The 25000-nt window shown below is 46.0% G+C and overlaps 1 protein-coding gene across 1 annotated transcript in view; it reads right to left on the bottom strand.

The window, feature by feature from the left end:
* Nucleotides 1-25000, bottom strand: part of LOC135561721 (glutamate receptor 2-like) — a 103931-nt gene that overhangs the window by 46317 nt on the left and 32614 nt on the right. The window contains exons 4-6 of the mRNA XM_065003457.1: nt 17348-17544; nt 6138-6191; nt 4484-4642 (exon numbers count right to left, since the gene is read on the bottom strand). Coding sequence (XP_064859529.1) covers nt 4484-4642; nt 6138-6191; nt 17348-17544 — 410 coding nt within the window. The remainder of the gene's footprint in view (nt 1-4483; nt 4643-6137; nt 6192-17347; nt 17545-25000) is intronic.

Raw genomic sequence — 25000 nt, 5'->3', positions numbered from 1 at the left:
AGAGGGAGAGAGGGAGAGATATTCAGAGATGGAGAGAGAGAAAGATAGAGGGAGAGAGAAATGAAGAGATATTCAGAGGGGGAGAGAGAGAGATAGAGAGAGAGATAGAGGGATAGAGGGAGAGAGAAATGGAGAGATATTCAGAGATGGAGAGAGAGAAAGATAGAGGGAGAGAGAAATGAAGAGATATTCGGAGGGGGAGAGAGAGAGATAGAGAGAGAGATAGAGGGATAGCGGGAGAGAGAAATGGAGAGATATTCAGAGATGGAGAGAGAGAGATAGAGATAGAGGGATAGAGGGATGGAGAGATATTCAGAGATGGAGAGAGCGAGATAGAGAGAGAGATAGAGGGAGAGATGGAGAGAGGGAGAGAGGGAGAGAGGGAGAGAGGGAGAGAGGGAGAGAGAAATGGAGAGATATTCAGAGATGGAGAGAGAGAAAGATAGAGGGAGAGAGAAATGGAGAGATATTCAGAGATGGAGAGAGAGAGAGATAGAGGGAGAGAGAAATGGAGAGATATTCAGAGGGGGAGAGAGAGAGATAGAGAGAGAGATAGAGGGATAGAGGGAGAGAGAAATGGAGAGATATTCAGAGATGGGGAGAGAGATAGAGAGAGAGAGAGAGAGAGAGAGATAGAGGGAGAGAGAGAGAGATAGAGGGAGAGAGGGAGAGAGGGAGAGAGGGAGAGAGAAATGGAGAGATATTCAGAGATGGAGAGAGAGAAAGATAGAGGGAGAGAGAAATGGAGAGATATTCAGAGATGGAGAGAGAGAGAGATAGAGGGAGAGAGAAATGGAGAGATATTCAGAGGGGAGAGAGAGAGAGATAGAGAGAGAGATAGAGGGATAGAGGGAGAGAGAAATGGAGAGATATTCAGAGATGGGGAGAGAGAGAGAGAGAGAGAGAGAGAGAGAGAGAGAGAGATGAGAGAGATAGAGGGAGAGAGGGAGAGAGGGAGAGAGGGAGAGAGAAATGGAGAGATATTCAGAGATGGAGAGAGAGAAAGATAGAGGGAGAGAGAAATGGAGAGATATTCAGAGATGGAGAGAGAGAGGGAGAGAGAAATGAAGAGATATTCAGAGGGGGAGAGAGAGAGATAGAGAGAGAGATAGAGGGATAGAGGGAGAGAGAAATGGAGAGATATTCAGAGATGGAGAGAGAGATAGAGGGAGAGAGAAATTGAGAGATATTCAGAGATGGAGAGAGAGAGATAGAGAGAGAAATGAAGAGATATTCAGAGATGGAGAGAGAGAGAGATGGAGAGATGAGAGATGACGATATATTGAAAGATGTGGAGAGAGAGAGAGAGATAGAGGGAGAGAGATAGAGAGATGTAGAGAGAGGGAGAGAGATAGAGAGATGTAGAGAGAGGGAGAGAGATAGAGAGATGTAGAGAGAGAGAGAGATAGAGATGTAGAGAGAGAGAGATAGAGATGTAGAGAGAGAGAGGGAGAGATGTAGAGAGAGAGAGAGAGAGAGAGAGAGAGGGATAGAGGGAGAGAGAGAGAGAGAGAGATGTAGAGAGAGAGAGAGAGAGAGAGAGAGAGGGAGAGAGAGATGTAGAGAGAGGGAGAGAGATAGAGAGATGTAGAGAGAGGGAGAGAGATAGAGAGATGTAGAGAGAGAGAGAGATAGAGGTGTAGAGAGAGAGAGAGAGAGAGAGAGAGAGAGAGAGAGAGAGAGGATAGAGGGATAGAGGGAGAGAGAGAGAGAGAGATGTAGAGAGAGAGAGAGAGAGAGAGAGAGAGAGAGAGAGATAGCGGGAGAGAGACATGGAGAGTTATTGAGAGATGTGCTGATATGCTGTTCTAATAACCCATTTCTGTGTTCATGGTGACTGATTGGACGAATCCTCACTTCAGTATCTGCAATTTAGTTCGAGGTGGTAGAGGGTTAGGGTAGGGGTTAGAGGTTAGAGGTCGTAGCCTGATCCTTCTGTCAGCTCCAGGGTTAGGGTAGGGGTTAGGGGTTAGAGGTCGTAGCCTGATCCTTCTGTCAGCACCAGGGTTAGGGTAGGGGTTAGAGGTCGTAGCCTGATCCTTCTGTCAGCACCAGGGTTAGGGTAGGGGTTAGAGGTCGTAGCCTGATCCTTCTGTCAGCACCAGGGTTAGGGTAGGGGTTAGAGGTGGTAGAGGGTTAGGGTTAGGGTAGGGGTTAGAGGTTAGAGGTCGTAGCCTGATCCTTCTGTCAGCACCAGGGTTAGGGTAGAGGTTAGAGGTTAGAGGTGGTACTCTGATCCTGCTGTCAGCTCCAGGGTTAGGGTCGGGGTCAAGGGTTAGGGTAGGGGTCAAGGGTTAGAGATTAGAGGTGGTACTCTGATCCTGCTGTCAGCTCCAGGGTTAGGGTCGGGGTCAAGGGTTAGGGTAGGGGTCAAGGGTTAGAGGTTAGAGGTGGTACTCTGATCCTGCTGTCAGCTCCAGGGTTAGGGTCGGGGTCAAGGGTTAGGGTAGGGGTCAAGGGTTAGAGATTAGAGGTGGTACTACCCTGATCCTGCTGTCAGCACCAGGGTTAGGGTAGGGGTAAGGGGTTAGGGGTTAGAGGTTAGGGGTACTACCCTGATCCTTCTGTCAGCACCAGGGTTAGGGTAGGGGTTAGAGGTCGTAGCCTGATCCTTCTGTCAGCACCAGGGTTAGGGTAAGGGTTAGAGGTTAGAGGTCGTAGCCTGATCCTTCTGTCAGCACCAGGGTTAGGGTAGGGGTTAGAGGTCGTAGCCTGATCCTTCTGTCAGCACCAGGGTTAGGGTAGGGGTTAGAGGTGGTAGAGGGTTAGGGTAGGGGTTAGAGGTCGTAGCCTGATCCTTCTGTCAGCACCAGGGTTAGGGTAGGGGTTAGAGGTGGTAGAGGGTTAGGGTTAGGGTAGGGGTTAGAGGTCGTAGCCTGATCCTGCTGTCAGCTCCAGGGTTAGGGTTAGGGTTAGGGGTTGGGGGTTAGAGGTTAGGGGTTAGAGGTACTACCCTGATCCTGCTGTCAGCTCCAGGGATAGGGTAGGGGTTAGAGGTTAGGGGTTAGGGGTACTACCCTGATCCTGCTGTCAGCACCAGGGTTAGGGTTAGGGTTAGGGGTTGGGGTTAGGGGTTAGGGGTACTACCCTGATCCTGCTGTCAGCACCAGGGATAGGGTAGGGGTTAGGGGTTAGAGGTTAGAGGTTAGAGGTACTACCCTGATCCTGCTGTCAGCACCAGTGTTAGGGTAGGGGTTAGGGGTTAGAGGTTAGAGGTCAGAGGTACTACCCTGATCCTGCTGTCAGCACCAGGGTTAGGGTAGGGGTTAGGGGTTAGGGTAGGGGTTAGGGGTTAGAGGTTAGAGGTTAGGGGTACTACCCTGATCCTGCTGTCAGCATCAGGGTTAGGGTAGGGAGTAGGGGTTAGAGGTTAGAGGTTAGGGGTACTACCCTGATCCTGCTGTCAGCACCAGGGTTAGGGTAGGGGTTAGGGGTTAGGGTAGGGGTTAGGGGTTAGAGGTTAGAGGTTAGGGGTACTACCCTGATTCTGCTGTCAGCACCAGGGTTAGGGGTTAGGGGTTAGGGGTTAGAGGTTAGGGGTACTACCCTGATCCTGCTGTCAGCACCAGGGTTAAGGTAGGGGTTAGGGGTTAGAGGTTAGAGGTTAGGGGTACTACCCTGATCCTGCTGTCAGCACCAGGGTTAGGGGGTAGGGGTTAGGGGTTGGGGGTTAGGGGTACTACCCTGATCCTGCTGTCAGCACCAGGGATAGGGTAGGGGTTAGGGGTTGGGGGTTAGGGGTTGGGGGTTAGGGGTTAGGGGTACTACCCTGATCCTGCTGTCAGCACCAGGGATAGGGTAGGGGTTAGGGGTTAGAGGTTAGAGGTACTACCCTGATCCTGCTGTCAGCACCAGGGATAGGGTAGGGGTTAGGGGTTAGAGGTTAGAGGTCAGAGGTACTACCCTGATCCTGCTGTCAGCACCAGGATTAGGGTAGGGGTTAGGGGTTAGGGTAGGGGTTAGGGGTTAGAGGTTAGAGGTTAGGGGTACTACCCTGATCCTGCTGTCAGCACCAGGGTTAGGGGTTAGGGGTTAGAGGTTAGAGGTTAGAGGTTAGGGGTACTACCCTGATCCTGCTGTCAGCACCAGGGTTAGGGGTTAGGGGTTAGAGGTTAGGGGTACTACCCTGATCCTGCTGTCAGCACCAGGGTTAGGGTAGGGGTTAGGGGTTAGAGGTTAGAGGTTAGGGGTACTACCCTGATCCTGCTGTCAGCACCAGGGTTAGGGGTTAGAGGTTAGGGGTTAGAGGTTAGGGGTACTACCCTGATCCTGCTGTCAGCACCAGGGTTAGGGTAGGGGTTAGGGGTTAGAGGTTAGAGGTTAGAGGTACTACCCTGATCCTGCTGTCAGCACCAGGGTTAGGGTAGGGGTTAGAGGTTAGAGGTCAGAGGTACTACCCTGATCCTGCTGTCAGCACCAGGGTTAGGGTAGGGGTTAGGGTTAGGGGGGTTAGGGGTTAGAGGTTAGAGGTTAGGGGTACTACCCTGATTCTGCTGTCAGCACCAGGGTACTCTTTCTCCTCCAGTGCTTCCCATCTCTGGTCGAACTTGGAGACGAGTGGCTCCTCAAAGTCAACAATCTGGAAACCCGACACATTGGCTCCCCCATACTGGATCTTAGACAGGTCACCATCAACGAAGCCCTGGACACACACACACACACACACACACACACACACTGAGTTAGTACCAGGCTATATGTGATGTCATTACCAGTTATGTAGTAATATGAGAGGTATCAGGGATCATACCAGGTTAGTACCAGGTATCAATACTAGGTTAGTACCAGGGATCATACCAGGTTAGTACCAGGTATCAATACTAGGTTAGTACCAGGGATCATACCAGGTTAGTACCAGAGATCATACCAGGTTAGTACCAGGGATCATACCAGGTTAGTACCAGGGATCATACCAGGTTAGTACCAGGGATCATACCAGGTTAGTACCAGGTTAGTACCAGGGATCATACCAGGTTAGTACCAGGTATCATACCAGGTTAGTACCAGGGATCATACCAGGTTAGTACCAGGGATCATACCAGGTTAGTACCAGGGATCATACCAGGTTAGTACCAGGGATCATACCAGGTTAGTACCAGGTATCATACTAGGTTAGTACCAGGTTAGTACCAGGGATTATACCAGGTTAGTACCAGGCTATATGTGATGTCATTACCAGTTATGTAGAAATATGAGAGGTATCAGGTATCATACCAGGTTAGTACCAGGTATCATACCAGGTTAGTACCAGGGATCATACCAGGTTAGTACCAGGGATCATACCAGGTTGGTACCAGGGATCATACCAGGTTAGTACCAGGGATCATACCAGGTTAGTACCAGGCTATATGTGATGTCATTACCAGTTATGTAGAAATATGAGAGGTATCAGGTATCATACCAGGTTAGTACCAGGGATCATACCAGGTTAGTACCAGGGATCATACCAGGTTAGTACCAGGGATCATACCAGGTTAGTACCAGGGATCATACCAGGTTAGTACCAGGGATCATACCAGGTTAGTACCAGGCTATGTGTGATGTCAGTACAAGTTATGTAGTAATATGAGAGGTAGCAGGTATCATACCAGGTTAGTACCAGGGATCATACCAGGTTAGTATCAGGGATCATACCAGGTTAGTACCATACCAGGCTATGTGTGATGTCAGTACCAGTTATCTAGAAATATGAGAGGTAGCAGGTATCATACCAGGTTAGTACCAGGGATCATACCAGGTTAGTACCAGGGATCATACCAGGTTAGTACCAGGGATCATACCAGGTTAGTACCAGGCTATGTGTGATGTCATTTCCAGTTATTTAGAAATATGAGAGGTATCAGGTATCATACCAGGTTAGTACCAGGGATCATACCAGGTTAGTACCAGGCTATATGTGATGTCATTACCAGTTATCTAGAAATATGAGAGGTATCAGGTATCATACCAGGTTAGTACCAGGCTATATGTGATGTCATTACCAGTTATCTAGAAATATGAGAGGTAGCAGGTATCATACCAGGTTAGTACCAGGGATCATACAAGGTTAGTACCAGGGATCATACCAGGTTAGTACCAGGCTATATGTGATGTCATTACCAGTTATGTAGAAATATGAGAGGTAGCAGGTATCATACCAGGTTAGCGATGATGTAATGGTATCCTTTAACATGTCGGCCAATGGTGATGACCTGCAGGAACACAAAAAACAATATTATATAAAACAATATTATATAAAACAATATTATATAAAACAATATTATATAAAATAATATTATATAAAACAATATTATATAAAACAATATAAAATAATATTATATAAAACAATATTATATAAAACAATATAAAACAATATTATATAAAACAATATAAAACAATATTATATAAAACAATATAAAACAATATTATATAAAACAATATTATATAAAACAATATTATATAAAACAATATAAAACAATATTATATAAAACAATATAAAACAATATTATATAAAACAATATAAAACAATATTATATAAAACAATATAAAATAATATTATATAAAACAATATAAAATAATATTATATAAAACAATACCATATTAGGAAGGGACAAACACAGACGTTTTGTACATTACCTATGAAATGGATTAAAGCACACATCAATCAATATACTCTATCGTAAAACAATGTTACAAATACCCTTACCTTATATTGTACCTAATACAGTCAACAGACAATATTCAACTCAATGGATCCCAAGAGAACTAAATTGATCCCAATATAATTGAATGGATCCCAATAGAACTCAATGGATCCCAATAGAACTAAATGGATCCCAATAGAACTAAATGGATCCCAATAGAACTCAATGGATCTCAATAGAACTCAATGGATCTCAATAGAACTCAATGGATCCCTATAGAACCCAATGGATCCCTATAGAACTCAATGGATCTCAATAGAACTCAATGGATCCCAATATAACTCAATGGATCCCAATAGAACTCAATGGATCCCTATAGAACTCAATGGATCCCAATATAACTCAATGGATCCCTATAGAACCCAATGGATCCCAATAGAACCCAATGGATCCCTATAGAACCCAATGGATCCCAATAGAACCCAATGGATCCCTATAGAACCCAATGGATCCCAATAGAACCCAATAGAACCCAATGGATCCCTATAGAACCCAATGGATACCTATAGAACCCAATGGATCCCTATAGAACCCAATGGATCCCAATAGAACCCAATGGATCCCTATAGAACCCAATGGATCCCAATAGAACCCAATAGAACCCAATGGATCCCTATAGAACCCAATGGATCCCAATAGAACCCAATGGATCCCTATAGAACCCAATGGATCCCAATAGAACCCAATAGAACCCAATGGATCCCTATAGAACCCAATGGATCCCAATAGAACCCAATGGATCCCAATAGAACCCAATGGATCCCTATAGAACCCAATGGATCCCAATAGAACCCAATAGAACCCAATGGATCCCTATAGAACTAAATGGATCCCAATAGAACTAAATGGATCCCAATAGAACTAAATGGATCCCAATAGAACTCAATGGATCTCAATAGAACTCAATGGATCTCAATAGAACTCAATGGATCCCTATAGAACCCAATGGATCCCTATAGAACTCAATGGATCTCAATAGAACTCAATGGATCCCAATATAACTCAATGGATCCCAATAGAACTCAATGGATCCCTATAGAACTCAATGGATCCCAATATAACTCAATGGATCCCTATAGAACCCAATGGATCCCAATAGAACCCAATGGATCCCTATAGAACCCAATGGATCCCAATAGAACCCAATGGATCCCTATAGAACCCAATGGATCCCAATAGAACCCAATAGAACCAATGGATCCCTATAGAACCCAATGGATACCTATAGAACCCAATGGATCCCTATAGAACCCAATGGATCCCAATAGAACCCAATGGATCCCTATAGAACCCAATGGATCCCAATAGAACCCAATAGAACCCAATGGATCCCTATAGAACCCAATGGATCCCAATAGAACCCAATGGATCCCTATAGAACCCAATGGATCCCAATAGAACCCAATAGAACCCAATGGATCCCTATAGAACCCAATGGATCCCAATAGAACCCAATGGATCCCAATAGAACCCAATGGATCCCTATAGAACCCAATGGATCCCAATAGAACCCAATAGAACCCAATGGATCCCTATAGAACTAAATGGATCCCAATAGAACTAAATGGATCCCAATAGAACTAAATGGATCCCAATAGAACTCAATGGATCTCAATAGAACTCAATGGATCTCAATAGAACTCAATGGATCCCTATAGAACCCAATAGATCCCTATAGAACTCAATGGATCTCAATAGAACTCAATGGATCCCAATATAACTCAATGGATCCCAATAGAACTCAATGGATCCCTATAGAACTCAATGGATCCCAATATAACTCAATGGATCCCTATAGAACCCAATGGATCCCAATAGAACCCAATGGATCCCTATAGAACCCAATGGATCCCAATAGAACCCAATGGATCCCTATAGAACCCAATGGATCCCAATAGAACCCAATAGAACCCAATGGATCCCTATAGAACCCAATGGATACCTATAGAACCCAATGGATCCCAATAGAACCCAATGGATCCCTATAGAACCCAATGGATCCCAATAGAACCCAATAGAACCCAATGGATCCCTATAGAACCCAATGGATCCCTATAGAACCCAATGGATCCCAATAGAACCCAATGGATCCCAATAGAACCCAATGGATCCCAATAGAACCCAATGGATCCCTATAGAACCCAATGGATCCCTATAGAACCCAATGGATCCCTATAGAACCCAATGGATCCCAATAGAACCCAATGGATCCCTATAGAACCCAATGGATCCCTATAGAACCCAATGGATCCCTATAGAACCCAATGGATCCCATTAGAACCCAATGGATCCCAATAGAACCCAATATAGGACATCAGTTCAAACAGGTGCAGTTAATACAGGTAATGAGTGGAGAACAGGAGGGCTTGGAGAACAGGTCTATGAGAGCTGGAATTCTTACTAGTTGGTAGGTGATCATGTACTTATGTCATGCAATAAAATGCAAATTAATTACTTAAAAATCATACAATGTGATTTTCTGTATTTTTGTTTTAGATTCCGTCTCTCACAGTTGAAGTGTACCTATGATGAAAATTACAGACCTCTACTTGCTTTGTAAGTAGGAAAACCTGCAAATCGGCAGTGTATCAAATACTTGTTCTCCTCACGGTACATATGAGATGAGTAATGTAAGATATGTCCTCACGGTACATATGATATGAGTAATGTAAGATATGTCCTCACGGTACATATGATATGAGTAATGTAAGATATGTCCTCACGGTACATATGATATGAGTAATGTAAGATATGTCCTCACGGTACATATGATATGAGTAATGTAAGATATGTCCTCACGGTACATATGATATGAGTAATGTAAGATATGTCCTCACGGTACATATGATATGAGTAATGTAAGATATGTCCTCACGGTACATATGAGATGAGTAATGTAAGATATGTCCTCACGGTACATATGAGATGAGTAATGTAAGATATGTCCTCACGGTACATATGATATGAGTAATGTAAGATATGTCCTCACGGTACATATGATATGAGTAATGTAAGATATGTCCTCACGGTACATATGAGATGAGTAATGTAAGATATGTCCTCACGGTACATATGAGATGAGTAATGTAAGATATGTCCTCACGGTACATATGAGATGAGTAATGTAAGATATGTCCTCACGGTACATATGAGATGAGTAATGTAAGATATGTCCTCACGGTACATATGATGAGTAATGTAAGATATGTCCTCACGGTACATATGAGATGAGTAATGTAAGATATGTCCTCACGGTACATATGAGATGAGTAATGTAAGATATGTCCTCACGGTACATATGAGATGAGTAATGTAAGATATGTCCTCACGGTACATATGAGATGAGTAATGTAAGATATGTCCTCAATGGTATCATATGAGATGAAAATGTAAGATATGTCCTCAGATATGTCCTCACGTACATATGAGATGAGTAATGTAAGATATGTCCTCAACCCTCTGTACATATGATATGAGTAATGTAAGATATGTCCTCACAGGTACATATGAGATGAGTAATGTAAGATATGTCCTCACGGTACATATGAGATGAGTAATGTAAGATATGTCCTCACGGTACATATGATATGAGTAATGTAAGATATGTCCTCACGGTACATATGATATGAGTAATGTAAGATATGTCCTCACGGTAATGAGATGAGTTCTGTAAGATATGTCCTCACGGTACATATGAGATGAGTAATGTAAGATATGTCCTCACGGTACATATGAGATGAGTAATGTAAGATATGTCCTCACGGTACATATGAGATGAGTAATGTAAGATATGTCCTCACGGTACATATGATATGAGTAATGTAAATGTAAGATATGTCCTCACGGTACATATGATATGAGTAATGTAAGATATGTCCTCACGGTACATATGAGATGAGTAATGTAAGATATGTCCTCACGGTACATATGAGATGAGTAATGTAAGATATGTCCTCACACATATGATATGAGTAATGTAAGATATGTCCTCACGGTACATATGATATGAGTAATGTAAGATATGTCCTCACGGTACATATGATATGAGTAATGTAAATATGTCCTCACGGTACATATGATATGAGTAATGTAAGATATGTCCTCACGGTACATATGATATGAGTAATGTAAGATATGTCCTCACGGTACATATGAGATGAGTAATGTAAGATATGTCCTCACGGTACATATGATATGAGTAATGTAAGATATGTCCTCACGGTACATATGATATGAGTAATGTAAGATATGTCCTCACGGTACATATGAGATGAGTAATGTAAGATATGTCCTCACGGTACATGTCCTATGAGATGAGTAATGTAAGATATGTCCTCACGGTACATATGATAATGTAAGATATGTCCTCACGGTACATATGATTGAGTAATGTAAGATATGTCCTCACGGTACATATGATATGAGTAATGTAAGATATGTCCTCACGGTACATATGAGATGAGTAATGTAAATATGTCCTCACGGTACATATGAGATGAGTAATGTAAGATATGTCCTCACGGTACATATGATATGAGTAATGTAAGATATGTCCTCACGGTACATATGATATGAGTAATGTAAGATATGTCCTCACGGTACATATGATATGAGTAATGTAAGATATGTCCTCACGGTACATATGATATGAGTAATGTAAGATATGTCCTCACGGTACATATGATATGAGTAATGTAAGATATGTCCTCACGGTACATATGAGATGAGTAATGTAAGATATGTCCTCACGGTACATATGATATGAGTAATGTAAGATATGCAAACATTATTAAAGTGGCATGATTTAAAGTGTTTAAATTCACCCTAAAAGTGGTTTGGATATCACAGCCTACAGTTAGTGAAAATCCCTCATTCAACCCTCTGTAAATCAGTCAGTTCTTAACGGATATCACAGCCTACAGTTAGTGAAAACCCCTCATTCAACCCTCTGTAAATCAGTCAGTTCTTAACGGATATCACAGCCTACAGTTAGTGAAAACCCCTCATTCAACCCTCTGTAAATCAGTCAGTTCTTAACGGATATCACAGCCTACAGTTAGTGAAAACCCCTCATTCAACCCTCTGTAAATCAGTCAGTTCTTAACGGATATCACAGCCTACAGTTAGTGAAAACCCTGCATTCAACCCTCTGTAAATCAGTCAGTTCTTAACGGATATCACAGCCTACAGTTAGTGAAAACCCCTCATTCAACCCTCTGTAAATCAGTCAGTTCTTAACGGATATCACAGCCTACAGTTAGTGAAAATCCCTCATTCAACCCTCTGTAAATCAGTCAGTTCTTAACGGATATCACAGCCTACAGTTAGTGAAAACCCCTCATTCAACCCTCTGTAAATCAGTCAGTTCTTAACGGATATCACAGCCTACAGTTAGTGAAAACCCTGCATTCAACCCTCTGTAAATCAGTCAGTTCTTAACGGATATCACAGCCTACAGTTAGTGAAAACCCCTCATTCAACCCTCTGTAAATCAGTCAGTTCTTAACGGATATCACAGCCTACAGTTAGTGAAAATCCTCATTCAACCCTCTGTAAATCAGTCAGTTCTTAACGGATATCACAGCCTACAGTTAGTGAAAACCCTCATTCAACCCTCTGTAAATCAGTCAGTTCTTAACGGATATCACAGCCTACAGTTAGTGAAAACCCTGCATTCAACCCTCTGTAAATCAGTCAGTTCTTAACGGATATCACAGCCTACAGTTAGTGAAAACCCTGCATTCAACCCTCTGTAAATCAGTCAGTTCTTAACGGATATCACAGCCTACAGTTAGTGAAAACCCCTCATTCAACCCTCTGTAAATCAGTCAGTTCTTAACGGATATCACAGCCTACAGTTAGTGAAAACCCCTCATTCAACCCTCTGTAAATCAGTCAGTTCTTAACGGATATCACAGCCTACAGTTAGTGAAAACCCCTCATTCAACCCTCTGTAAATCAGTCAGTTCTTAACGGATATCACAGCCTACAGTTAGTGAAAACCCTGCATTCAACCCTCTGTAAATCAGTCAGTTCTTAACGGATATCACAGCCTACAGTTAGTGAAAACCCCTCATTCAACCCTCTGTAAATCAGTCAGTTCTTAACGGATATCACAGCCTACAGTTAGTGAAAACCCTGCATTCAACCCTCTGTAAATCAGTCAGTTCTTAACGGATATCACAGCCTACAGTTAGTGAAAACCCTGCATTCAACCCTCTGTAAATCAGTCAGTTCTTAACGGATATCACAGCCTACAGTTAGTGAAAACCCTGCATTCAACCCTCTGTAAATCAGTCAGTTCTTAACGGATATCACAGCCTACAGTTAGTGAAAACCCTCATTCAACCCTCTGTAAATCAGTCAGTTCTTAACGGATATCACAGCCTACAGTTAGTGAAAACCCTGCATTCAACCCTCTGTAAATCAGTCAGTTCTTAACGGATATCACAGCCTACAGTTAGTGAAAACCCTCATTCAACCCTCTGTAAATCAGTCAGTTCTTAACGGATATCACAGCCTACAGTTAGTGAAAACCCCTCATTCAACCCTCTGTAAATCAGTCAGTTCTTAACGGAAAGACTTCGGGATTCTGCAAAAGCCCCAAAGAGGATATGCGTTGACGTTCAGCTTCCTGTGACAGCCATAGGGGCTGTTTCTAAGAGTTAAAAACATCTTTCAAAGTTTTCCTGTGTGATTAGGGAACCCTCATGAACCGGTACATATTAGAAAACATGATTTTTATCTGGGGGTTTTTGGCCTTTTTGGAAGACTTGCAAATTCCATCTAGGTAAATGTTATGTATCAATGTGTAGTCTGAATGTAATATATTTCCAGATTATAGTTGGGGGCATATAAAGAGCCACATACGTGAAGAGCAGCTGTCTCTGACTTTTTTGGGGTAAGATATTGACATCCAGAAAAGTCTTAGCACAAGGCCCAAAATGATGCCTGACCTAAATTTGAAGTGCTTTTGGGTGACAGTGGCACAATTCAACCACAGGAACGTTCCTGAGGTCCTCCCGATCTGTGCAAGTCTAACCTTGATCGTGTGGAATTAACCCTTAAAGTGGCCAGTGATTGGGTCTCAATGTGGGCAGCATCCTCTCTGAGTTAGTGATGGCTGTTTAGCAGTCTGATGGCCTTGAGATAGAAGCTGTTTTTCAGTCTCTCAGTCCCAGCTTTGATGCACCTGTACTAACCTCGCCTCCTGGATGGTGGTGGGGTGAACAGGAAGTGGCTAATCAACTGAAGAATAAAGAATAGATAGTGAAGGATACAGTATATACATATGAGATGAGTAATACAAGATATGTAAACATTATTAAAGTGACAAGTGTTCCATTTATTAAAGTCCTGATATCTTGTCTGTAGGTAGGCAGCCGACTCTATGTGCTAGTGGTGGCTGTTTAATAGTCTGATGGCCTTGAGATAGAAGCTGTTTTTCAATCTCTCTGTCCCAGCTTTGATGCACCTGTATTGACCTCGTCTTCTGGATGGAAGCAGGGTGAACAGGTAGTCAATCACTCAAATGTATTTATAAAGCCCTTCTTACATCAGCCGATGTCACAAAGTGCTGTACAGAAACCCAGGCTAAAACCCCAACAGCAAGCAATGCAGGTGTAGAAGCACGGTGGCTAGGAAAAACTCCCTAGAAAGGCCCGAACCTAGGAAGAAACCTAGAGAGGAACCAGGCTATGAGGGGTGGCCAGTCCTCTTCTGGCTTTGCCGGGTGGAGATTATAACAGAACATGGCCAAGATGTTCAAATGTTCATAAATGACCAGCATGGTCGAATAATAATAATCACAGTGGTTGTAGAGGGTGCAACAGGTCAGCACCTCAGGAGTAAATGTCAGTTGGCTTTTCATAGCCGATCATTCAGAGTATCTCTACCACTCCTGCTGTCTCTAGAGAGTTGAAAACAGCAGGTCTGGGACAGGTAGCACGTCCGGTGAACAGATCAGGGTTCCATAGCCGCAGGAACAGGCAGTGGATCGGGTGGTTGTTGACCTTGATGATCTTTTTGGCCTTCCTGGGTTAGGTTAGGGTTAGGGTTCACCTGTGACATCAGGTGCTGTGTCCTCGGTGGCAGTTAGCTTGTACCCGATGATGTGTTGGGCAGATCGCACTACCCTCTGGAGAGCCCTGCAGTTGAGGGTGGTGCAGTTGCCGTACCAGGCTGTGATACAGCCCGACAGGATGCTCTCGATTGTGCATCTGTAAAAATTTGTCAGGGTTTTGGGTGACAAGCCAAATTTCTTCAGCCTCTTGAGGTACACATCCCAACCAGAACCCATGGATTACAGGCAACATCCACATCGAGCTAAAGGCTAGAGCTGCCGCTTTCAAGGAGCGGGGCACTAATCCAGACACCTATAAGAAATCCTGACGAACCATCAAACAAGCAACGCGTCAATACAGGATTAAGATTGAATCCTACTACACCGGCTCTGAATCTCGTCAGATGTGACAGGGCAAACTATTACAGACTAAAAAAGAGCACCAGCTGTTCTGGATGACTGTGTGATAACGCACTCGGTAGCCGATGTGAGTGAGACCTTTAAACAGGTCAACATTCACAAAGCAGATGGATTGTCAGGACGTGTACTCAAAGCATGCGCAGACCGACTGGCAAGTGTCTTCACTGACATTTTAAACCTCTCCCTGTCTGAGTCTGTAATACGAACATGTTTCAAGCAGACCACCCTGTCCCTGTGCCCAAGGAAGGTAACCTGCCTATATGACTACCGACCCGTAGCGCTCACGTCGGTAGCCATGAAGTGCTTTGAAAGGCTGGTCATGGCTCACATCCACACCATCATCCCGGATATCCTAGACCCACTCCAATGTGCATACCGCTCCAACAGATCCACAGATGACGCAATCTCAATCGCACTCCACACTGCCCTTTCCCACCTGGACAAAAGGAACACCTCTGTGAGAATGCTGTTCATTGACTACAGCTCAGCGTTCAACACCATAGTGCCCACGAAGCTCATCACTAATCTAAGGAACCTGGGACTAAACAACTCCCTCTGCAACTGGATCCTGGATTTCCTGACGGGCCGCCCCCAGGTGGTAAGACTAGGCAACAATACATCTGCCACGCTGATCCTCAACAATGGTGCCCCTCAGGGGTGTGTACTCCCCTCCTGCCTGGACAAACATGACTCCAACACCATCATTAAGTTTGCTGACGACACAACAGTGGTAGGCCTGATCACCGACAACGATGAGACAGTCTACAGGGAGGAGGTCAGAGACCTGGTGGTGCCAGGACAACAACCTGTCCCTCAACGATGAGACAGCCTATAGGGAGGAGGTCAGAGACCTGGTCATGTGCTGCCAGGACAACAACCTCTCCCTCAACGATGAGACAGCCTATAGGGAGGAGGTCAGAGAACTGGCAGTGTGGTGCCAGGACAACAACCTCTCCCTCAACGATGAGACAGCCTATAGGGAGGAGGTCAGAGACCTGGCCATGTGCTGCCAGGACAACAACCTCTCCCTCAACGATGAGACAGCCTACAGGGAGGAGGTCAGAGACCTGGTGGTGGCCCCATCTGAGGACAGGTCAGAGAACTGGCAGTGTGGTGCCAGGACAACAACCTTTCCCTCAATGTGATCAAGACAAAGGAGCTGATCGTAGACTACAGGAAAAGGCAGGCCGAACAGGTCTCCATTAACATAGACGGGGCTGTAGTGGAGCGGGCTGAGAGTTTCAAGTTCCTTGGTGTCCACATCACCAACGAACTATCATGGTCCAAACACACCAAAACAGTCATGAAGAGGGCACAACAAAACCTTTTCTCCCCCAGGAGACTGAAAAGATTTGGCATGGGTCCCCCGATCCTCAAAAGGTTCTACAGCTGCACCATCGAGAGCACCCTGACCGGTTGCATCACCACCTGGTATGGAAACTGCTCGGCATCTGACCGTAAGGCGCTACAGAGGGTAGTGCGAACGGCCCAGTACATCACTGGGGCCAAGCTTCCTGCAATCCAGGACCTCTATATCAGAGGGTAGTGCGTATGGCCCAGTACATCACTGGGGCCAAGCTTCCTGCAATCCAGGACCTGTATATCAGAGGGTAGTGCGTACAGCCCAGTACATCACTGGGGCCAAGCTTCCTGCCATCCAGGACCTCTATACCAGAGGGTAGTGTGTACAGCCCAGTACATGACTGGGGCCAAGCTTCCTGCCATCCAGGACCTATATAATAGGCGGTGTCAGAGGAAAGCCCATAAAATTGTCAGAGACTCCAGTCAACAGTCAACAGTTTTCTCTGCTACCGCACGGCAAGCGGTACCGGAGCGCTAGGTCTAGGACCAAAAGGCTCCTTAACAGTTTCTACCCCCAAGCCATAAGCCTGCTGAACAATTAATCAAATGGCAACCAGACCATTACATTGACCCCCCCTGCCCTTGTTGTGTACACTGCTGCTACTCGCTGTTTATTATCTATGCATAGTCACTTCACCCCCCGACGCGAGAGGTGTAGTCAGCCTGCTAGACTTTTAACCTTGTCTTGTTCACAGTCTAGACACAGACAGACAGACAGACAGACAGACAGACAGACAGACAGACAGACAGACAGACAGACAGACAGACAGACAGACAGACAGACAGACAGACAGACAGACAGACAGACAGACAGACCAACCTGGTCCATGATGTCTTTAACCTTGTCTTGTTCACAGTCCAGAATGACTCTCCTCTCCTTTCGTATCTCCAGGTCTTGGAACATGGAGCGATATGCCTCGTCCTTCCTCTCATCCTTCAGGTTGCCTACGTTGATGGCTGTTACAATCCACTTCCTCTCTGCTGCTGTATCCAGGATCACTTGCAGGGTGGACAGACCTACACATACACATATATAGACACACAGCAGGTTAGAAAGGTAACAGGGGTTAGGGTCATGGTAGGATGGAAAGGTAACTGGGGCTAGGGTCATGGTAGGATGGAAAGGTAACTGGGGCTAGGGTCATGGTAGGTTAGAAAGGTAACTGGAGGCTAGGGTCATGGTAGGATAGAAAGGTAACTGGGGCTAGAGGTTAGGGTCATGGTAGGTTAGAAAGGTAACTGGGGCTAGGGTCATGGTAGGATAGAAAGGTGACTGGGGTTAGGGTCATGGTAGGATAGAAAGGTAACTGGGGCTAGGGTCATGGTAGGATAGAAAGGTAACTGGGGCTAGAGGTTAGGGTCATGGTAGGATAAAAGGTAACTGGAGTTAGGGGTTAGGGTCATGGTAGGATAGAAAGGTAACTGGAGTTAGGGGTTAGGGTCATGGTAGGATAGAAAGGTAACTGGGGTTAGGGGTTAGGGTCATGGTAGGATAGAAAGGTAACTGGGGTTAGGGTCATGGTAGGATAGAAAGGTAACTGGGGTTAGGGTCATGGTAGGACAGAAAGGTAACTGGGGTTAGGGGCTAGGGTCATGGTAGGATAGAAAGGTAACTGGGGCTAGGGTCATGGTAGGATAGAAAGGTAACTGGGGTCATGGTAGGATTGAAAGGTAACTGGGGTTAGGGGCTAGGGTCATGGTAGGATAGAAAGATAACTGGGGTCATGGTAGGATTGAAAGGTAACTGGGGCTAGGGTCAGGTAGGATAGAAAGGTAACTGGGGCTAGGGGCTAGGGTCATGGTAGGATAGAAAGGTAACTGGGGTTAGGGTCATGGTAGGATAGAAAGGTGACTGGGGCTAGGGGTTAGGGTCATGGTAGGATAAAAGGTAACTGGAGTTAGGGGTTAGGGTCATGGTAGGATATAAAGGTAACTGGGGTCATGGTAGGATAGAAAGGTAACTGGGGTTAGGGGTTAGGGTCATGGTAGGATAAAAGGTAACTGGAGTTAGGGGTTAGGGTCATGGTAGGATAGAAAGGTAACATGGGGTTAGGGTTATGGTAGGATAGAAAGGTAACTGGGGACAGGGGTTAGGATCATGGTAGGATTGAAAGGTAACTGAGGTTAGGGGTTGGGGTCATGGTAGGTTAGAAAGGTAACTGTGGTTATGGTAGGATATAAGGTAACTGGGGATATGGTAGGATAGAAAGGTAACTGGGGTTATGGTAGGGTAGAAAGGTAACTGGGGTTATGGTAGGATATAAGGTAACTGGGGATATGGTAGGATAGAAAGGTAACTGGGGTTATGGTAGGGTAGAAAGGTAACTGGGGTTATGGGTTAGGGTCATGGTAGGTTAGAAAGGTAACTGGGGTCATGGTAGGATAGAAAGGTAACTGGGGTTATGGGTTAGGGTCATGGTAGGATAGAAAGGTAACTGGGGTCATGGTAGGATAGAAAGGTAACTGGGGTTATGGGTTAGGGTCATGGTAGGTTAGAAAGGTAACTGGGGTTATGGTAGGGTAGAAAGGTAACTGGGGTTATGGGTTAGGGTCATGGTAGGTTAGAAAGGTAACTGGGGTTATGGTAGGATAGAAAGGTAACTGGGGATATGGTAGGATAGAAAGGTAACTGGGGTTATGGTAGGTTAGAAAGGTAACTGGGGTCATGGTAGGATAGAAAGGTAACTGGGGTTATGGTAGGTTAGAAAGGTAACTGGGGATATGGTAGGATAGAAAGGTAACTGGGGATATGGTAGGATAGAAAGGTAACTGGGGATGTGGTAGGATAGAAAGGTAACTGGGGTTAGGGGTTAGACAGAACTACACACACACGGTTGGCAGCCCAGAGGTTAGAGGTTATTAGTTCAAGTCCCTTGCCGCCTGAACTGGCTCCCTACTACTACCCACTACCGTTGTACCCTGAACTGGCTCCCTACTACTACCCACTACCGTTGTGTCCTGAACTGGCTCTATACTACTACCCACTACCGTTGTACCCTGAACTGGCTCCCTACTACTACCCACTATTGTTGTACCCTGAACTGGCTCTATACTACTACCCACTACCGTTGTACCCTGAACTGGCTCCCTACTACTACCCACTACCGTTGTGATGTGTCCTGAACTGGCTCTATACTACTACCTACTACCGTTGTACCCTGAACTGGCTCTATACTACTACCCACTACCGTTGTGTCCTGAACTGGCTCCCTACTACTACCCACTACCGTTGTGCCCTGAACTGGCTCTATACTACTACCCACTACCGTTGTGTCCTGAACTGGCTCCCTACTACTACCCACTACCGTTGTACCCTGAACTGGCTCTATACTACTACCCACTACCGTTGTACCCTGAACTGGCTCTATACTACTACCCACTACCGTTGTGTCCTGAACTGGCTCTATACTACTACCCACTACCGTTGTACCCTGAACTGGCTCCCTACTACTACCCACTACCGTTGTGTTGTGTCCTGAACTGGCTCCCTACTGTACCCACTGAACCCTGAACTGGCCCTACTACTACCCACTACCATTGTACCCTGAACTGGCTCTATACTACTACCCACTACCGTTGTGTCCTGAACTGGCTCTATACTACTACCCACTACCGTTGTACCCTGAACTGGCTCTATACTACTACCCACTACCGTTGTACCCTGAACTGGCTCTACTACTACCCACTACCGTTGCCTCTGGCTCTATACTACTACCCACTACCGTTGTACCCTGAACTGGCTCTATACTACTACCCACTACCGTTGTACCCTGAACTGGCTCTATACTACTACCCACTACCGTTGTACCCTGAACTGGCTCTATACTACTACCCACTACCGTTGTGTCCTGAACTGGCTCCCTACTACTACCCACTACCGTTGTGCCCTGAACTGGCTCTATACTACTACCCACTACCGTTGTGTCCTGAACTGGCTCCCTACTACTACCCACTACCGTTGTACCCTGAACTGGCTCTATACTACTACCCACTACCGTTGTACCCTGAACTGGCTCCCTACTACTACCCACTACCGTTGTGTTGTGTCCTGAACTGGCTCCCTACTACTACCCACTACCATTGTACCCTGAACTGGCTCTATACTACTACCCACTACCGTTGTGTCCTGAACTGGCTCTATACTACTACCCACTACCGTTGTACCCTGAACTGGCTCTATACTACTACCCACTACCGTTGTACCCTGAACTGGCTCTATACTACTACCCACTACCGTTGTACCCTGAACTGGCTCTATACTACTACCCACTACCGTTGTGAACTGGCTCTACCCTACCCACTACCATTGTGCCCTGAACTGGCTCTATACTACTACCCACTACCGTTGTGTCCTGAACTGGCTCCCTACTACTACCCACTACCGTTGTACCTGAACTGGCTCCCTACTACTACCCACTACCGTTGTACCCTGAACTGGCTCTATACTACTACCCACTACCGTTGTTTGTGTCCTGAACTGGCTCTATACTACTACCCACTACCGTTGTACCCTGAACTGGCTCCCTACTACTACCCACTATTGTTGTACCCTGAACTGGCTCTATACTACTACCCACTACCGTTGTACCCTGAACTGGCTCCCTACTACTACCCACTACCGTTGTGTCGTGTCCTGAACTGGCTCCCTACTACTACCCACTACCATTGTACCCTGAACTGGCTCTATACTACTACCCACTACCGTTGTGTCCTGAACTGGCTCTATACTACTACCTACTACCGTTGTACCCTGAACTGGCTCTATACTACTACCCACTACCGTTGTGTCCTGAACTGGCTCCCTACTACTACCCACTACCGTTGTGCCCTGAACTGGCTCTATACTACTACCCACTACCGTTGTGTCCTGAACTGGCTCCCTACTACTACCCACTACCGTTGTGTCCTGAACTGGCTCCCTACTACCCACTACCGTTGTACCCTGAACTGGCTCTATACTACTACCCACTACCGTTGTGTCCTGAACTGGCTCTATACTACTACCCACTACCGTTGTACCCTGAACTGGCTCTACACTACTACCCACTACCGTTGTACCCTGAACTGGCTCTATACTACTACCCACTACCGTTGTACCCTGAACTGGCTCTATACTACTACCCACTACCGTTGTGTCCTGAACTGGCTCTATACTACTACCCACTACCGTTGTACTCTGAACTGGCTCTATACTACTACCCACTACCGTTGTACCCTGAACTGGCTCTATACTACTACCCACTACCATTGTACCCTGAACTGGCTCTATACTACTACCCACTACCGTTGTGTCCTGAACTGGCTCCCTACTACCCACTACCCACCTGAACTGGCTCCCTACTACCCACTTTGTGTCCTGAACTGGCTCTATACTACTACCCACTACCGTTGTGTCCTGAACTGGCTCCCTACTACTACCCACTACCGTTGTGTCCTGAACTGGCTCCCTATACTACTACCCACTACCGTTGTACCCTGAACTGGCTCTATACTACTACCCACTACCGTTGTACCCTGAACTGGCTCTATACTACTACCCACTACCGTTGTACCCTGAACTGGCTCTATACTACTACCCACTACCGTTGTGTCCTGAACTGGCTCTATACTACTACCCACTACCGTTGTGTCCTGAACTGGCTCCCTACTACTACCCACTACCGTTGTACCCTGAACTGGCTCTATACTACTACCCACTACCGTTGTACCCTGAACTGGCTCCCTACTACTACCCACTACCGTTGTGTCCTGAACTGGCTCCCTACTACTACCCACTACCATTGTACCCTGAACTGGCTCTATACTACTACCCACTACCGTTGTGTCCTGAACTGGCTCTATACTACTACCCACTACCGTTGTACCCTGAACTGGCTCTATACTACTACCCACTACCGTTGTACCCTGAACTGGCTCCCTACTACTACCCACTACCGTTGTGTCCTGAACTGGCTCTATACTACTACCCACTACCGTTGTACCCTGAACTGGCTCTATACTACTACCCACTACCGTTGTACCCTGAACTGGCTCTATACTACTACCCACTACCATTGTGCCCTGAACTGGCTCTATACTACTACCCACTACCGTTGTGTCCTGAACTGGCTCCCTACTACTACCCACTACCGTTGTACCCTGAACTGGCTCCCTACTACTACCCACTACCGTTGTACCCTGAACTGGCTCTATACTACTACCCACTACCGTTGTGTTGTGTCCTGAACTGGCTCTATACTACTACCCACTACCGTTGTACCCTGAACTGGCTCCCTACTACTACCCACTATTGTTGTACCCTGAACTGGCTCTATACTACTACCCACTACCGTTGTACCCTGAACTGGCTCCCTACTACTACCCACTACCGTTGTGTCGTGTCCTGAACTGGCTCCCTACTACTACCCACTACCATTGTACCCTGAACTGGCTCTATACTACTACCCACTACCGTTGTGTCCTGAACTGGCTCTATACTACTACCCACTACCGTTGTACCCTGAACTGGCTCTATACTACTACCCACTACCGTTGTGTCCTGAACTGGCTCCCTACTACTACCCACTACCGTTGTGCCCTGAACTGGCTCTATACTACTACCCACTACCGTTGTGTCCTGAACTGGCTCCCTACTACTACCCACTACCGTTGTGTCCTGAACTGGCTCCCTACTACCCACTACCGTTGTACCCTGAACTGGCTCTATACTACTACCCACTACCGTTGTGTCCTGAACTGGCTCTATACTACTACCCACTACCGTTGTACCCTGAACTGGCTCTATACTACTACCCACTACCGTTGTACCCTGAACTGGCTCTATACTACTACCCACTACCGTTGTACCCTGAACTGGCTCTATACTACTACCCACTACCGTTGTACCCTGAACTGGCTCTATACTACTACCCACTACCGTTGTACCCTGAACTGGCTCTATACTACTACCCACTACCGTTGTACCCTGAACTGGCTCTATACTACTACCCACTACCATTGTACCCTGAACTGGCTCTATACTACTACCCACTACCGTTGTGTCCTGAACTGGCTCCCTACTACTACCCACTACCGTTGTGTCCTGAACTGGCTCCCTACTACCCACTACCGTTGTACCTGAACTGGCTCTATACTACTACCCACTACCGTTGTGTTGTGTCTGAACTGGCTCCCTACTACTACCCACTACCGTTGTACCTGAACTGGCTCCCTACTACTACCCACTACCGTTGTACCCTGAACTGGCTCCCTATACTACCCACTACCGTTGTACCCTGAACTGGCTCTATACTACTACCCACTACCGTTGTACCCTGAACTGGCTCTATACTACTACCCACTACCGTTGTACCCTGAACTGGCTCTATACTACTACCCACTACCGTTGTGTCCTGAACTGGCTCCCTACTACCCACTACCGTTGTACCCTGAACTGGCTCTATACTACTACCCACTACCGTTGTGTCCTGAACTGGCTCCCTACTACTACCCACTACCGTTGTACCCTGAACTGGCTCTATACTACTACCCACTACCGTTGTACCCTGAACTGGCTCCCTACTACCCACTACCGTTGTGTCCTGAACTGGCTCTATACTACTACCCACTACCGTTGTGCCCTGAACTGGCTCTATACTACTACCCACTACCGTTGTACCCTGAACTGGCTCCCTACTACTACCCACTACCGTTGTACCCTGAACTGGCTCCCTACTACTACCCACTACCGTTGTGTTGTGTCCTGAACTGGCTCTATACTACTACCCACTACCGTTGTACCCTGAACTGGCTCTATACTACTACCCACTACCGTTGTACCCTGAACTGGCTCTATACTACTACCCACTACCGTTGTGTTGTGTCCTGAACTGGCTCTATACTACTACCCACTACCGTTGTACCCTGAACTGGCTCTATACTACTACCCACTACCGTTGTACCCTGAACTGGCTCTATACTACTACCCACTACCGTTGTGCCCTGAACTGGCTCTATACTACACTACCGTTTTCAGTGTCTGAACTGGCTCTATACTACTACCCACTACCGTGTCCTGAACTGGCTCTATACTACTACCCACTACCGTGATGTACCCCTGAACTGGCTCTATACTACTACCCACTACCGTTGTACCCTGAACTGGCTCTATACTACTACCCACTACCGTTGTACCCTGAACTGGCTCCCTACTACTACCCACTACCGTTGTACCCTGAACTGGCTCTATACTACTACCCACTACCGTTGTACCCTGAACTGGCTCTATACTACTACCCACTACCGTTGTGTTGTGTCCTGAACTGGCTCTAATAAATACTACCCACTACCGTTGTACCTGAACTGGCTCCTCTACCCACTACCGTTGTACCCTGAACTGGCTCCCTACTACTACCCACTACCGTTGTGCCCTGAACTGGCTCCCTACTACTACCCACTACCGTTGTGCCCTGAACTGGCTCTATGCTACTACCCA

Source organism: Oncorhynchus nerka, linkage group LG18 (assembly GCF_034236695.1).
Source record: "Oncorhynchus nerka isolate Pitt River linkage group LG18, Oner_Uvic_2.0, whole genome shotgun sequence".
NCBI lineage: Eukaryota > Metazoa > Chordata > Actinopteri > Salmoniformes > Salmonidae > Oncorhynchus > Oncorhynchus nerka.
Note: the sequence above shows the minus strand (reverse complement) of the source record. Positions and strands in the feature narration are given on the sequence as shown.